Below are 14978 nucleotides of genomic sequence, written 5' to 3'. Positions count from 1 at the left end.
AGGTGCCCTCCGCCACGCGCCCGACGGTTGCTTTCGGACTATGTATGTAGATGTAGATTTTGTTTGAAGTGTGATTCTTTTCATTGTTCATCACATACTACTACGCTTTGAATAAACGACATTACAGTCCTTTTCATCAATTAAGGCAGTTTCTCAGTCTTTTCAATAAATTTCTTTTTACCGCGTTCATTAGCACTCTGTCTTCCAAATTCTATCTCTTTTCCTTTAACCATTGCAACGATGTCGCTAAAGATTCGTTTAACTGACGATAAAATTATTAACTTTGTTAGTAATTTACGTGGTTTTGTTGGCAACATCGATGTTTGGTATTTCGACTTTTACGTTAATGAGGCAAAGACTAGAGTATCGATACCGAAACATCGATGTTTGAACTCCAGTCACCAGCAATTTGTGAAAAACGTCGGACATCGAACCTGCCCGTAATGCATTGCGCGCAACTTCCCAAGACCAGGAGGTGACTGATACACCAGATAGTGAAAGTATGATTTTTTAGGCAGTTTCCCCCTTTGGTTTAGGCAAATTATTGACTGGTCCTCACTTTTCGTCTCAGAAAAAAACAGTTAAAATACGATAAGCCACACAACAGCGTTTACATAAGCGCAAAGGAATTACACACACTGGGTAAGAGTCAGCATTGATTTAAATCAATGAGAAGAGTTGAAAATTTGAAATGGACTGGGATTCGAACGCGGATCTCCCTCTTGCAAGCCATACGCTCAGGCCACTGCTCCATCCGGACACAGTGGTCAGTGCAATTCCACGGACTACCTTAATACAATTCCCGTCATACTCAAATTCTCAACTTACCCACACACCACTGATATAGTGTCCCTTGTCTATTCTCCTCATTACTGGCGGCATTTCGCGGAACTCTGGAAGAGTTCCAGACCGGTGTGCATCCGCACTGAAGAGGTCATTGTCCGTCTCCCTTGTCTGTCCGAAAGAACATGTACACACTTAAGTGCCAAAGAAACTGGTATAGGAATGCGTATTCAAATACAGAGATATATAAACAGGCAGGATACGTCACTGCGCTCGGGAACGCCTATATATGACAACAAGTGTCTTAAGCAGTTAGATCGGTTACTGGCAGGTTATCAAGATTTAAGTGAGTTTGAACGTGGTGTTATAGTCGGCGCACGACCCATGGGACACAACATCTCCGAGGTAGCGATGAAGTAGGGATTTTCCCGTACGACCATTTCACGAGTGTACAGTGAATATCAGGAATCCGGTAAAACATAAAATCTCCGACATAACTGCAGCCGGAGAAAGATCCTGCAAGAATGGGACCAACTACGAGAGAAGAGAATTGTTCAGCGTGACAGAAGGCCAACCCTTCCGCAAATTGCTGCAGATTTCAATATTGGGCCATTAACAAGTTCAAATGGCTCTGAGCACTATGGGACTTAACATCTGAGTTCATCAGTCCCCTGGAACTTGAAATGGAAATGAAGTCCCATGCTTCTTTACAGAGCGCAGGGGAACGATGCGGGAAACCCGCACCGCCTTACTAGGCAAGGTCCTAATGGAGGTGGTTTGCCGTTGCCTTCCTCCGACCGTAATGGGGATGAATGATGATGATGAAGACGACACAACAACACCCAGTCATCTCGAGGCAGGAAAAATCCCTGACCCCGCCGGGAATCGAACCCGGGACCCCGTGCTCGGGAAGCGAGAACGCTACCGCGAGACCACAAAGGGCGGACCTCCTGGAACTTACAAGGGAATCTCCCCATCGCACCCCCCTCAGATTTAGTTATAAGTTGGCACAGTGGATAGGCCTTGAAAAACTGAACACTGATCGATCGAGAAAACAGGAAGAAGTTCTGTGGAACTATGAAAAAATAAGCAAAATATACAAACTGAGTAGTCCATGCGCAAGATAAGCAATATCGAGGACCGTCCGAGCTCAAGAGAGCCGTGGTCCCGTGGTTGGCGTAACGAGCTACGGAATGAGAGGTCCTTGGTTCGAGTCTTACCTCGAGTGAAAATTTTAACTTTTTGTTTTCAGTTTATGTGACAAACTCTTATGTTTTCATCACTTTTTTGGGAGTGATTATCACTTCCACAAGAAAACCTAAATCGGGCAAGGTAGAAGAATCTTTTTACCCATTCGCCAAGTGTACTAGTTAGGTTGGTCGACAACATACTCCTGTCATGTGACACACCAATGTCGTATAGAATATATCAGACGTGTTTTCCTGCGGAGGAATCGGTTGACCTATGACCTTGCGATCAAATGTTCTCGGTTCCCATTGGAGAGGCACGTCCTTTCGTCAACTAATCGCACGGTTTTGCGGTGCGGTCGCAAAATACAGAGACTAAACTTATTACAGTGAACAGCGACGTCAATGAACGAACGGACAGATCATAACTTTGCGAAAATAAAGAAAGTAAAATTTTCAGTCGAGGGAAGATTTGAACCAAAGACCTCTCGTTCCGCAGCTGCTCACGCTAACCACGGGACCACGGCGCTCCTGGGTTCAGACTGTCCTTAATATTGCTTATCTTGAGCATGAATTACTCAGTTTGTATATTTTGTTTATTTTTTCATAGTTCCACAGAACTTCTTCCTGTTTTCTCGATTGATCTGTGTTCAGTTTTTCAAGGCCTATCCACTGTGCCAACTTATAACTAAATCTGAGGGGGGTGCGATGGGGATGTTCCCTTGTTAGAACTACTTAAACCTAACTAACCTACACATCCATGCCCTAGGCAGGATTCGAACCTGCGACCGTAGCAGTCGAGCGGTTCCGAACTGAAGCGCCTAGAACCGCACGGCCACTCCGGCCGGCCATCAGCAAGTGTCAGGGTGCGAACCATTCAACGACACATCATCGATATAGGCTTTCGGAGCGGAAGGAGACTACCTCATGAATCCATGGACCCTGCATGTCAGCAGGGGACTGTTAAGGCTGATGGAGGCTCTGTAATGGTGTGGGGCTTCTATAGGTGGAGTGGTATGTGACCCCTGGTGCGTCTAGACACGACTCTGACAGGTGACACGTATGTAAGGATCCTGTCTGATCACCTGCATCCATTTGTGTCCACTGTGCTTTCCGACGGACTTGGGCAACTCCAGCATAATAACGTGACAACCGACACATGCGGAATTGCTACAGAGTGGCTCCAGGAACACTCTTCTGAGTTTAAACACTTCCGCTGGCCTCCAAACTCCGAAGTCATTAACATTATTCAGGATATCTGGGGTGGCTTGCAACGTGCTGGGCAGAAGAAATCTACACCCGGTCGTACTCGTACTTACTGGTTTATGGACAGCCTTGCAGGATTTACAGTGTGAGTTCCATCCCACATGTCGAGTCCACGCCACGTCGTGTTGAAGCAGTTCTGTGTACTCGCGGTGGCCCTACACGATATTAGGCAGGTGTACCAGTTTCTTTGGGACTTCATAGTATATAGCCTTTGAGTAATTCACAGAAATGTGGCATAGACAGCTCCCCTGCCTTAGGCAACTGACAAATACGGCAACTGGAACGACATCGGGCATGATCACGGAACGTCCCTTGCGTGCAGAAGCCTGTGCTTCCCGACCAGCCTGCCTCTGCCTGCAGGGGCTGTGGTCAGCGCGGCGGCGCCGCCTGTGGGTGGCGTCAGCTGCCGCGTGGCCGCGATGCGTCGGCGTCGCGACGCGCTGCCCGTCGCGTCACACGTCGCATTGTGTCTCTCCCGGGCGGGCGCCGCCCCCGACGCCGCTGGTTCGCTGTCACGGCTGCCCCGGCCCTCCCTGGTTTATGGAAAGAGGGGGGGGGGGTAGGGGGTAGGGGGTAGGGGCCCCTCGTGTCGCCAGCAGCCGGCCTCCAGTCGCCGCGCGGGGTCTGGCCCAGCAACAAGTGGTCGCCGCATCCCGTGCTCCGTGACGTCACGCGCGCGTCACCAAACACGCCGTCGCCGATTCTTCGTCGCGATGATTCACCTGTCGTGACTTGAGAATCCGAGAAAGGACTCTGATTCACAGCCGAAATTCGCGAGGGCTGGCTGACGGCGGAATTTGTGCCGTGGTTGTGTGATGCGAGCTCGAGTCCACTAGGCGACACGCTCTTGTGCCAGTGCTTCCGGCCACTTAGTTCTAAAGCTACAACGTTGTGGCAACAGACTGCTGAGTTTCCGTCATTGCGAGAAAACGACCCTGGCAACGACTAGCCGATCGTTGTCGTTGCCGCACACGAGGTCTTCAGCAACTGGCATGGGAACAGGTAAGGCAATTTCTTATTTTGTTATTTGCTCACTTTGTTATCTTACACCAGTGGTCACTAACGTTTCTGATACCATTACCCCAGAGAGAAATCAGATGTTAACTACTAGGCTCCACTCACCATAATCAAAATTAGCAACTAACTAAACCATGCAATGAAAAAGAACGTTCTTTGAACTCTTTCATTTTTAAAATGACGGAAGATGAGTGATTTTAGGTGTGTTATTAAACCACGGACTAGATTAGATTAGATTAGTACTTGTTCCATAGATCATGAACACGACACTTCGTAATGATGTAGAACATGTGAGGTTAATGAAAGGTGTCTATACAAGATATTACATTACACAAAATATTACATGACACTCAAAAAAAATTTTTTTTGTTGGGAAATTACCCACTTACTATATCCAAAAATTCATCTAATGAGTAGAGGGAGTTGGCATTAAGAAATTCTTTTAATTTCCTTTTAAATGCTATATGACTATCTGTCAGACTTTTGATGCTATTAGGTAAGTGACCAAAGACTTTTGTGGCAGCATAATTTACCCCCTTCTGAGCCAAAGTTGGATTTAACCTTGTGTAGTGAAGATCATCCTTTCTCCTTGTGTTGTAGTCATGTACACTGCTATTACTTTTCATTTCGTTCGGATTGTTAATAACAAATTTCATAAGTGAATATATATATTGTGAGGCTACAGTGAAGACCTCTAGCTCTTTAAATAAGTGTCTGCAGGATGATCTTGGATGAGCTCCAGCAATTATTCTGATTACACGCTTTTGTGCAATGAACACTCTTTTACTCAATGATGAGTTAGCCCAGAATATGGTGCCATATGAAAGCAGAGAATGAAAATAGGCGTGGTAAGCTAATTTACTGAGATGTATATCGCCAAAATTTGCAATAACCCTAATAGCATATGGAAATGCCTCAAGGCCACCATAATCTGCTTGATTGCCCCATATAACAGCAAGTGTCAGCCAGGACAAAATAAAGTTAAAATGGATGCACTCTACCTGTTGTCAGCACATCACTTGACTGCTACCTACAAACACTGCTTGTTCATCACAGGTAAAGTTCAGATGGAGTCCACGATAAACATTTGGACCTCCAATCAATTGCTGTTTATTAAACTGTCCAGCCAAGTCAATATCAATCGCCATCAAACTGCGATACACAGGTACACTTCACCGCCAGCGACGACGGTAACCACGTCGCAGAGGCATTGCTGTGGCACGTTTCAGCAGATCCTCAGTGTGTATTTTCCAGTTCAATCCCTCATCAATGCATACACCTAGAAAGTTTGAATATTCTACCTTAGCTACCGATTTCTGATCGATGTCTATATTAATTAATGGGGTCATTCCATTTACTGTGTGGAACACTGTATATACTGTGTTTTGTCAAAATTTACTGAGAGCCCATTTGCAGAGAACCACTTAATGATTTTCTGAAAGACATCGTTTACAATTTCACCAGTTAATTCTTGTCTGTCGGGTGTGTTAGCTATACTTGTATCATCGGCAACAAGTACCAGCTAATGACTAATGATTCAACGAGTCAACTGGTACTACTCATTTCTAACTACCTTTTCTTTATATGTGATAAAATGCATCGTGACTGCTACCTACAGCTCCTTCTTCAATAAGAAAGCTAACCATCCACATTGAAGGCTCAAATGGCTCTGAGCACTATGGGACTCAACTGCTGAGGTCATTAGTCCCCTAGAACTTAGAACTAGTTAAACCTAACTAACCTAAGGACATCACAAACATCCATGCCCGAGGCAGGATTCGAACCTGCGACCGTAGCGGTCTTGCGGTTCCAGACTGCAGCGCCTTTAACCGCACGGCCACTTCGGCCGGCTACATTGAAGGTAGACGCGTGCTATAAAGCATGCCTCCTCTGCACCACTCGTCTCCATAGTGACAATTGTTTCATCAGTACCCTTCGGCTCCGCTCAAAACAAAATCAAGTTAAAATGGATGCACTCTACCTGTTCTCAGCACATCATTTGACTGCTGGACTCCTTACAAAAGACCGATTTGGAAGACTTCAGGCTGACAGTTCCATTAGTAATAACAATAAAACTGTGTCTGTAGTACAGCGATGAAGTGCCCATTGTACAGTTATTGTTGTGTTCTGCTGTCAGTTCATTTTTCTGTTGCGAAGTGAATATTGAAGTAATGTCTGGTCCACTGTGGAACTACCTACAACTCAGTTAAGGCATTTTCATGAGACATTTAAACATGTGTGATACATACTCGTATGTCTCAATTTTACTCCCATAGATGCGTTGCACAAAAAACCAAATGTGTGCGCAGTTGGCGGACTTCAAAAAACATGTTGTTCATATAATAGTTTCACAAGCTATTATCTCCACCACATTGTATCACGGATTAATTCCAGTATTAGAAACACAAGAGAAATGTAGTCGTTGGTGACTTATGTAATGTGTATTACAGTCTTAACAAACAGTGATAATAGTAACGATCTTTCAAAAAAATTTAATTTCGTGACCGAAACACAGTCGCACCCTTTTCTTTTTATCCATCATAAATTTTCATTTTACCCTTTTGGAGGTGATTACCCGAAGGTTGGGAACGCACTGGTCTGGAATGACCAGCAATATGACATTTTCACAACGTAGAGGCACGCTGTACTACAAGTGCGTGCGTCAGATCAAGATACATCAATAATTTTTTTCTGGCGTATTTACGTGGTACTGCTCGTTATACAGGAACTGGCACTGAGTGTTACGCCATTTAACTTGAGGCTGCACTGACTGACAAGACCTGTCCACTTGTACTGATACGGGTAATACGGAACTTGTTTCATATTTGTAAAGCAAATGTTCTCACTCTGTCACGGAATTGGCTATTAGCCACGTAGTCAGATGCTGTAGTGCGACCTCTCCGTCAGACTCCAGCTATTTCTGCATAGTTCTGCCTCGGCTTTTGTTGCAGCATTCCTGCTGCAGCGATCCAGTGTGGAACGGCTTACGCAGCTTGTTAGGCAGCCCATGGGAAGAATACATTAGCGGTGAACATTTATTACAAAGAAACGGTTCGGAATTGTTGTGTGTTGTATTGTAGCAGTGGTGTTGCATTTTCACTGTACGTGAACACTACTTTCCCTTTATCCTTTTGCGCCGGCCGAGGTGGCCGAGCGGTTCTAGGCGCTTCAGTCCTGAACCGCACAACCGCTACGGTCGCATGTTCGAATCCTGCATCGGGCATGGATGTATGTGATGTCCTAAGGTTAGTTAGGTTTACGTAGTTCTAAGTTCTAGGGGACTGATGACCTCAGATGTTAAATCCCATAGTGCTCGGAGACATTTATCTTCCTTTTGCGTTATTCTTTGTCTTCTAAGGTTCCGTGACTTGTTGGTGTCCTACCTTCGTCAGTGTTGAACCGTTGCGCTGAAGAGGCTTGAAACCATGTAACTACACTGTCGACAGCGAGTGCTACTGATCTCTGGATATGCTTCGTTCTACGTCAACTATCATGGTTTCCTGTTAGGTTTGGCTTATACAGTAATCAACAGCAACATAAGAAAATGATCATCGCGTTATATAGGATGATATTGGAGATGAAAGAAAAGGAATGCTACAAAGTAGACGAGGAAATTAGGAAAATTAGATTAAACGTGTAGGATACTGGAGCCAGAGTATATGAGTGGTGCCATTAGTCTACAACTGTAAAATGATTCAACGAAAGGTAAAAGCCGAGCTGACATGTAGATTAACACTGAAAGAGCGGAGACCTGTAACTTCTGTGTGGGAAGTAGGCTGGTCATTCTGAAACAGCGCTTTGGTGATAGATGTGTAGAGTTGTGCTTCATTTATCTAGAGGGGTTTGGAATGTAAACACTGAGAGTGGTTGATGCAAAAAACCATAATTTTTTCTTTAAAACTGAGGTTTCAATTACTGAGAAAACGCTGGTGCAAATAATGAGGTGCTGTAACATTGGCCGTAGGCCATACATTTCTGTCGGAAAGGTGTGTTGTACGTGTGTGTGTGTGGGGGGGGGGGGGGAGAAAGAGAGAGAGGACAGAGAGAGAGAGAGAGAGAGAGAGAGAGAGAGAGAGAGAGAGAGAGATTTCTTTGTTTATTTAGAATTGGTTCAAATGGCTCTGAGCACTATGGGACTCAACTGCTGAGGTCATTAGTCCCCTAGAACTTAGAACTAGTTAAACCTAACTAACCTAAGGACATCACAAACATCCATGCCCGAGGCAGGATTCGAACCTGCGACCGTAGTGGTCTTGCGGCTCCAGACTGCAGCGCCTTTAACCGCACGGCCACTTCTTATTTAGAATTATTTTATCCTTTTGTAATTAATGTTTTCTGTCCGTAAAAGGTTTAATGCAGTTCTCCACCCTAGTCACAGGGTATAATGGCTGGGTAAAAAAGGATTTCTTTCTTTTTTGGAGAGTCGCAATTTCGTTACTCATTGTTCTGTTACCTACACAGCTCTAGCTATTTGACAGAGTTTCTGTTTTTCATCACGATTGCATCCAAACTTTAATTACGTGACATTAACGAGGGAAGATACCCGTGAATTAAGTGTAATTAGATGACAATAACGAATGATAGCACACATACAAAAAATATTATTTTTATATTTCAGTCGCAGTGCCCTCGTTGGCCAAATGTCTCAGAAATCGTTGCGTGAACTGCACATAAATATTCCAAATGTTATTAAAACAATAAAATCACTATCAAACACAATGTGAAATGCACAAAATACGGTAAAATCCAATAACATTGGCAGTGGTACAGGTGACTGTGTTGGTCAGCGATACGAAAGGCAAGTCTGTAAACTGTGATAGGCCACACTGAGAAAGAAGGCTGCCTCAGACGTGCGAAATGACAGAATAATTATTCAGTATCATGTGGAAGTGAATTTTACTCTAAATCTTGGTCGTTTAGGCAGTATATCCTTGTCAATTAGAAGGGGAGACAATATCCGGGTTGATTCTTGAAGTTTTCCCGGCGGACATAATGTTCCATCCTCTTTCGGGCGTGCACTCGGGACAGCGACAATTCTTCTTGCGATATTTCGGCTGGAAACCTCCCAGCCATCTTCAAGGCGAGTCGGAGACTGAGTTCATAGCGTTTGCGCGTGCCTATTTATACGGAGAGTCACGTGATACAAAGCTGCTTAAGATTGGAAGCGCATGCGTCAAAGATATCAAAGTCGCCACTACTGCGCTAGTCATAGATAAGATGTATATAGCAAAGATAAACATATAAGCGCAGAGTGCAAACAAAATAGTGCTGCTGCGAATCCACCGTGCTTGTAAATAGATAATTAATCTTTAAAAGTGGTCTGTCGGAAGTGAAGATGCAGAAATTCTTTCCGAACGAAGGTGTGAAATAAGCGGTTTCCAAGAATTGTCAAGATGAAATCCTTCGTCACGGTTTAGCAGGTTGTCGGCTAGTTGTTAAGGAAGCTGTAGAAATAAAACTAGCCGACAACCTGCTAAACCGTGACGAAAGATTTCGTCTTGACAATGCTTGGAAGCTGTAGAAATACAGCTAGCCGACAACCTGCTAAACCGTGACGAAGGATTTCATCTTGACAATGCTTGGAAACCGTTTATTTCATACCTTCGTTCGGAAAGAATTTCTGCATCTTCACTTCCGACAGATGTTACCACTTTTAAAGATTAATTATTTATTTACAAGCACGGTGGATTCGCAGCAGCACTATTTTGTTTGCACTCTGCACTTATATGTTTATCTTTGCTATATACATCTTATCTATGACTAGCGCAGTAGTGGCGACTTTGATATCTTTGACGCATGCGCTTCCAATCCTAAGCAGCTTTGTATCACGTGACTCTCCGTATAAATAGGCACGCGCAAACGCTATGAACTCAGTCTCCGACTCGCCTTGAAGATGGCTGGGAGGTTTCCAGCCGAAATATCGCAAGAAGAATTGTCGCTGTCCCGAGTGCACGCCCGAAAGATGATGGAACAATATCCGAGTTGTCTGACTTCACGTCAGCACACTTCGATTAAACTACCAAGCGATTTGCCGAAGCAGCGAGACATCCAGATTCGGGTTTTCACTTGGTTTAGCCAAAGAGCGCTGCCCATTTCCCTCTCCAGCCCGAGACTGTACTCCGTCTCCAATGATATCCTCATGGACGGGACGTCAAGCCCCAACCTTTCTTTTACTCTTAAACTGATGCTGATCCGCGAATGACTAGACCACGCACAGCAGAGTCACTCGACAGTCCTGTGGCGCGTCCCAAAATCCAGAAAAACTGGTCGGAGCCCCGCAACGGCGCGTCCGATATAACTGCTTGTGCCTGTGCCGTGTTATTCCTCTGTTTTGCTAAAAATCACACGAACGCGATTAACTGATTTTTTTAGTGCGCTCTTTAAATTTATTGATATCGTAGTTTAATCACTAAACAATCGAAATAACTCCGGATAAGAAATCAAATCAAAATATGTAACGAAGTTTTCTTCTGAGGAAGTTATTTTGTAGTTTGACATCCTCGCTAAAAACAATACAATAAATTTCGTATTACGCTGTTGTTGTTGTTGTGGTCTTCAGTCCTGAGACTGGTTTGATGCAGCTGTCTGTGCTAATCTATCCTGTGCAAGCTCCTTCATCTCCCAGTACCTAGTGCAACCTACATCCTTCTGAGTCTGCTTAGTGTATTCATCTCTTGGTCTCCCCCTACGATTTTTACCCTCCACGATGCCCTCCAATACTAAATTGGTGATCCCTTGATGCCTCAGAACATGTCCTACGAACCGATCCCTTGGTCTAGTCAAGTTGTGCCACAAACTTCTCTTCTCCCCAATTCTATTCAATACCTCCTCATTAGTTATATGATCTACCCATCTAAGCTTCAGCATTCTTCTGTAGCACCACATTTCGAAAGCTTCTATTCTCTTCTTGTCCAAACTATTTATCGTCCATCTTTCACTTCCATACAGGGCTACACTCCATACAAATACTTTGAGAAACGACTTCCTGACACTTAAATCTATACTCGATGTTAACAAATTTCTCTTCTTCAGAAACGCTTTCCTTGCCATTGCCAGTCTACATTTTATATCCTCTCTACTTCGACCATCATCTGTTATTTTGCTCCCCAAGTAGCAAAACTCCTTTACTACTTTAAGTGTCTCATTTCCTAATCTGATTCCCTCAGCATCACCCGACTTACTTCGACTACATTCCATTATCCTTGTTTTGCTTTTGTTGATATTATTACGCTATTATTTTAAAATTAATATTAGATATAACTGAAAAAACCGTCTTGAAATAAATGACTGCCAATCGGTTGAAAGCTCATTTATTTATAGTGGAAAGTATCTTCAGTCGTACGTCTTTCGGATTTCTAACAAGGGCTTCACCTCTGCGTTTGCGTCTAAGATAAATTCCAATTGCCGTGTGATAACTTATTCTCGATTCAAGCCAAAAGCATTACTATCTGGTGCGGAGCTCGAAAACTATAATGAGCAATCGTCTTCTCTTAAATCTGCTGTTACCTTATTAACTTAAAATTAATTGGTAACAGTGTTGTGACTTCCTTCAGTGTGTTGCTCATTATGGCAGCACTACTTCCTGTAAAACCAGTTTGAAATATGGATGTCAGACTGCGTTTCATACCTGTGGATTGCCTGAAAGACATATGCTATCTCAATTTCATTCTTTAAAGAATAATTTGTCTCGCATCCCATCTGAAAAAAGATGCTAATTTCCACAAGTATGCCACCAATGACAATGCCACTGAAATTTTGCAAGTTCGCAGTCACAAAGAACATTATTGTCCTTTGGGTCTGTGGACTGTGCTCTCTACGCACTGTATGTGTACACGGTTGTTACCAGCAGCCAGATCACTCCCGCCAAGGGATTCATTCTAAGGTAACAATTCTTTTTTTTCTATACTTGCCACCGCAGATAAGCTTCTACCGCCATTAAATTTCGGATAAACATAGTTGATGGCTCTGAGCACTATGCAACTTAACTTCTGAGGTCATCAGTCGCCTAGAACTTAGAACTAATTAAACCTAACTAACCTAAGGACATCACACACATCCATGCCCGAGGCAGGATTCGAACCTGAAACCGTAGCGGTCGCTCGGCTCCAGACTGTAGCGACTAGAACCGCACGGCCACTCCGGCCGGCAAACATAGTTGATAAGTATTTACCTATTGTTATTGCTGGAAAGGTATTTAATGAAGTAAACTGGAGGCTGCTTCGTAATTTTACAACCAGCTCACGATAAAAATCTTAATTTTAAAAATGGCCATCAGTATTGTTAACTATTATTCAAAAAATTCCGATGCTAAGTCTGTTTATAACCATAGTTCAGCAAGTTTGATCAGAGGTAAATCAATTTTCACCGATAAGTAGAGACTACTAGCATTTTCCAAAGCAACTGAGTATGAAATTAAGGTCGAAACAGGAAAATGAAATTCAGAGATGATGGCTAATGTTTCAGCCTCTAAAATAATTTTCATTTTAATACTTCGTGTAACGTTTCTAAGTGTAATGTAAATTTGACGTATTACGTACGTTATGTTCACAATAATACACAATCGGGTCTTGACACCCTACTGCACTTCCTTTTCAAAATTGCATCTTTTCGCGTTTGCTTATACCTTTGCAGCCCGGAAGAAAACAAATGTCTGACATGTCTCGTTATGTACAAATTATACAAACTCTGTCATATGTCTAAGAAAACCTGACGCATTGTAAAGATTATTATTAATTTTCTGTCCCAAGTATGGTGCAGGTTTACAGTGGGTTATGTAACGCACGATTTTGACATGCGTCGGCAGTGGCGTTTCTGTAAATATTGCATATGTAATACGTTTCTCATTCTGGTTTTTATAAAGTTAATGATAGTTCTTGTTATGAATGTGGTACTAGCAACGAGGAGAAAACACTATCTTCAAATTATGTAAAAAGGAGCAATAAAGTCGTGTGCACGTCATACGTAATAAAAACTATTTTAACTTTACAGTGTTTGAAATATAAAATGGTATTATGGGTACTATATTTACAGAACCACCTTTGTTGATGTTTTTGTCAATAAAAGGGAAACACATCTGGCATATCATTCCATTCAGCTGCAGTACGCTTAAGACAGAAGAAATCAAATAATAATCGTTACCAAACAGCTGCTGCGAAAGATGAACATCCAAACATAATCACGTGTTTTGACTGTAGTAGATAGTGGAGAGCAAGAAAAGAGATAGCGAGAGAGAGACAGGTAAAACAGGGGAACAACAGGATGGATGATTCCGAAATTTAGTTTTCAGGTCAAGTATTGCACAGTGTGAAATGATTTAGGATGTCACAACGATGACGTTGTACAACCATCCACAGTTGTCATGCGAAAGCTTGCGCACCCTGTTGGAAGCCGTCAAGCCGTAAATTCCAGAGAAAAACGGATCAAGTACAGTGACCTGCTACCTGTCGCTATAAGTTACGAACCACATTGTTAGACTGGAAGGGGAAGCGAAGTTATTGTCCGTGCTCTTGTTGACGGACCGTTCCCGGAATTTGCCTCAAATAAATTGCCTAAAGCACGGAAAACGTAGACCATCATGGCCGGAGTACTCTCTCGTCAGTTTCGGATGGTTGGATTTACGGATGAGATAGAGAAAATCAAAAGAAGAGAGCGCGATTCAGGGCACTTGGGTTCTCGAAGCCAGAGAGCTTTACAGAAAGTATCGATGAATTCCGATGGGGGGCACTTCAATAAGGACGTTATGCTTCACGGCGAGACTCCTTCCTAAAATTTCATAGGTGCTGCGTTTCTGTACGACTTAGAAAACATATTTTGCATCTTGCGATGTGTGTCTCAAAGACAATGACCGTAAAATAAATTCAGGCTTGCACAGACGGTGTAATATATGTACCGAGCGCTAGTGAAACAGGAAGGAGCCGACATGATACTTTTACTTATACACCCTTTCTATATAAACAAATAAAGTAGTCCCGTATTCTCCCCGGTGTGTGTGTGTGTGTGTGTGTGTGTTCGTGTCTGTGTGTGTGTCACCTAGGTGGATGCAAGTAGCTGCAGTTGCTCAGAGATGCATGTACCTGCACTCGACATGGCAGCGTGGACAGCTGCATGAAACCAGCCCCCAGACTGAAGACGACGTCGACAACAAGAACAACAACATCTAACGAGGAACCCCTAGAATGCCATGTCGCAAAAGGCCACTGATGTTCAGGCATTCGACGCCTCTCATATTATCCACCATGCAGCCACAACTTTAGCTGCTAATGGCAACAGAGGTCCGAACTTTAGGTATCCTATGGTGAGCACAGCATGGAGCTACAGAGGGCAGTTAAACTACTTAGACGACGAGCAGCTCATAGCAGTGCTGCAGTACTAGTGGTTCAAAAATGGTTCAAATGGCTCTGAGCGCTATGGGACTTAACATCTATGGTCATCAGTCCCCTAGAACTTAGAACTACTTAAACCTAACTAACCTAAGGACATCACACAACAAAAATGGCTCTGAGCACTATGGGACTTAACATCTATGGTCATCAGTCCCCTAGAACTTAGAACTACTTAAACCTAACTAACCTAAGGACATCACACAACACCCAGCCATCACGAGGCAGAGAAAATCCCTGACCCCGCCGGGAATCGAACCCGGGAACCCGGGCGTGGGAAGCGAGAACGCTACCGCACGACCACGAGATGCGGACAGGGCTAGTGGTGTTGATGCGAAGCAGAGCA

At 43.6% G+C, this 14978-nt stretch overlaps 1 protein-coding gene across 1 annotated transcript in view; it reads left to right on the top strand.

Moving 5' to 3' along the window:
• The first annotated feature begins 3867 nt into the window (after nt 1-3867).
• Nucleotides 3868-14978, top strand: part of LOC126198721 (zinc finger protein basonuclin-1-like) — a 345685-nt gene continuing 334574 nt past the window's right edge. The window contains exon 1 of the mRNA XM_049935240.1: nt 3868-4238. Coding sequence (XP_049791197.1) covers nt 4229-4238 — 10 coding nt within the window. The 5' untranslated portion in view covers nt 3868-4228. The remainder of the gene's footprint in view (nt 4239-14978) is intronic.

Source organism: Schistocerca nitens, chromosome 8 (genome assembly GCF_023898315.1).
Source record: "Schistocerca nitens isolate TAMUIC-IGC-003100 chromosome 8, iqSchNite1.1, whole genome shotgun sequence".
Lineage (NCBI taxonomy): Eukaryota > Metazoa > Arthropoda > Insecta > Orthoptera > Acrididae > Schistocerca > Schistocerca nitens.
Note: the sequence above shows the minus strand (reverse complement) of the source record. Positions and strands in the feature narration are given on the sequence as shown.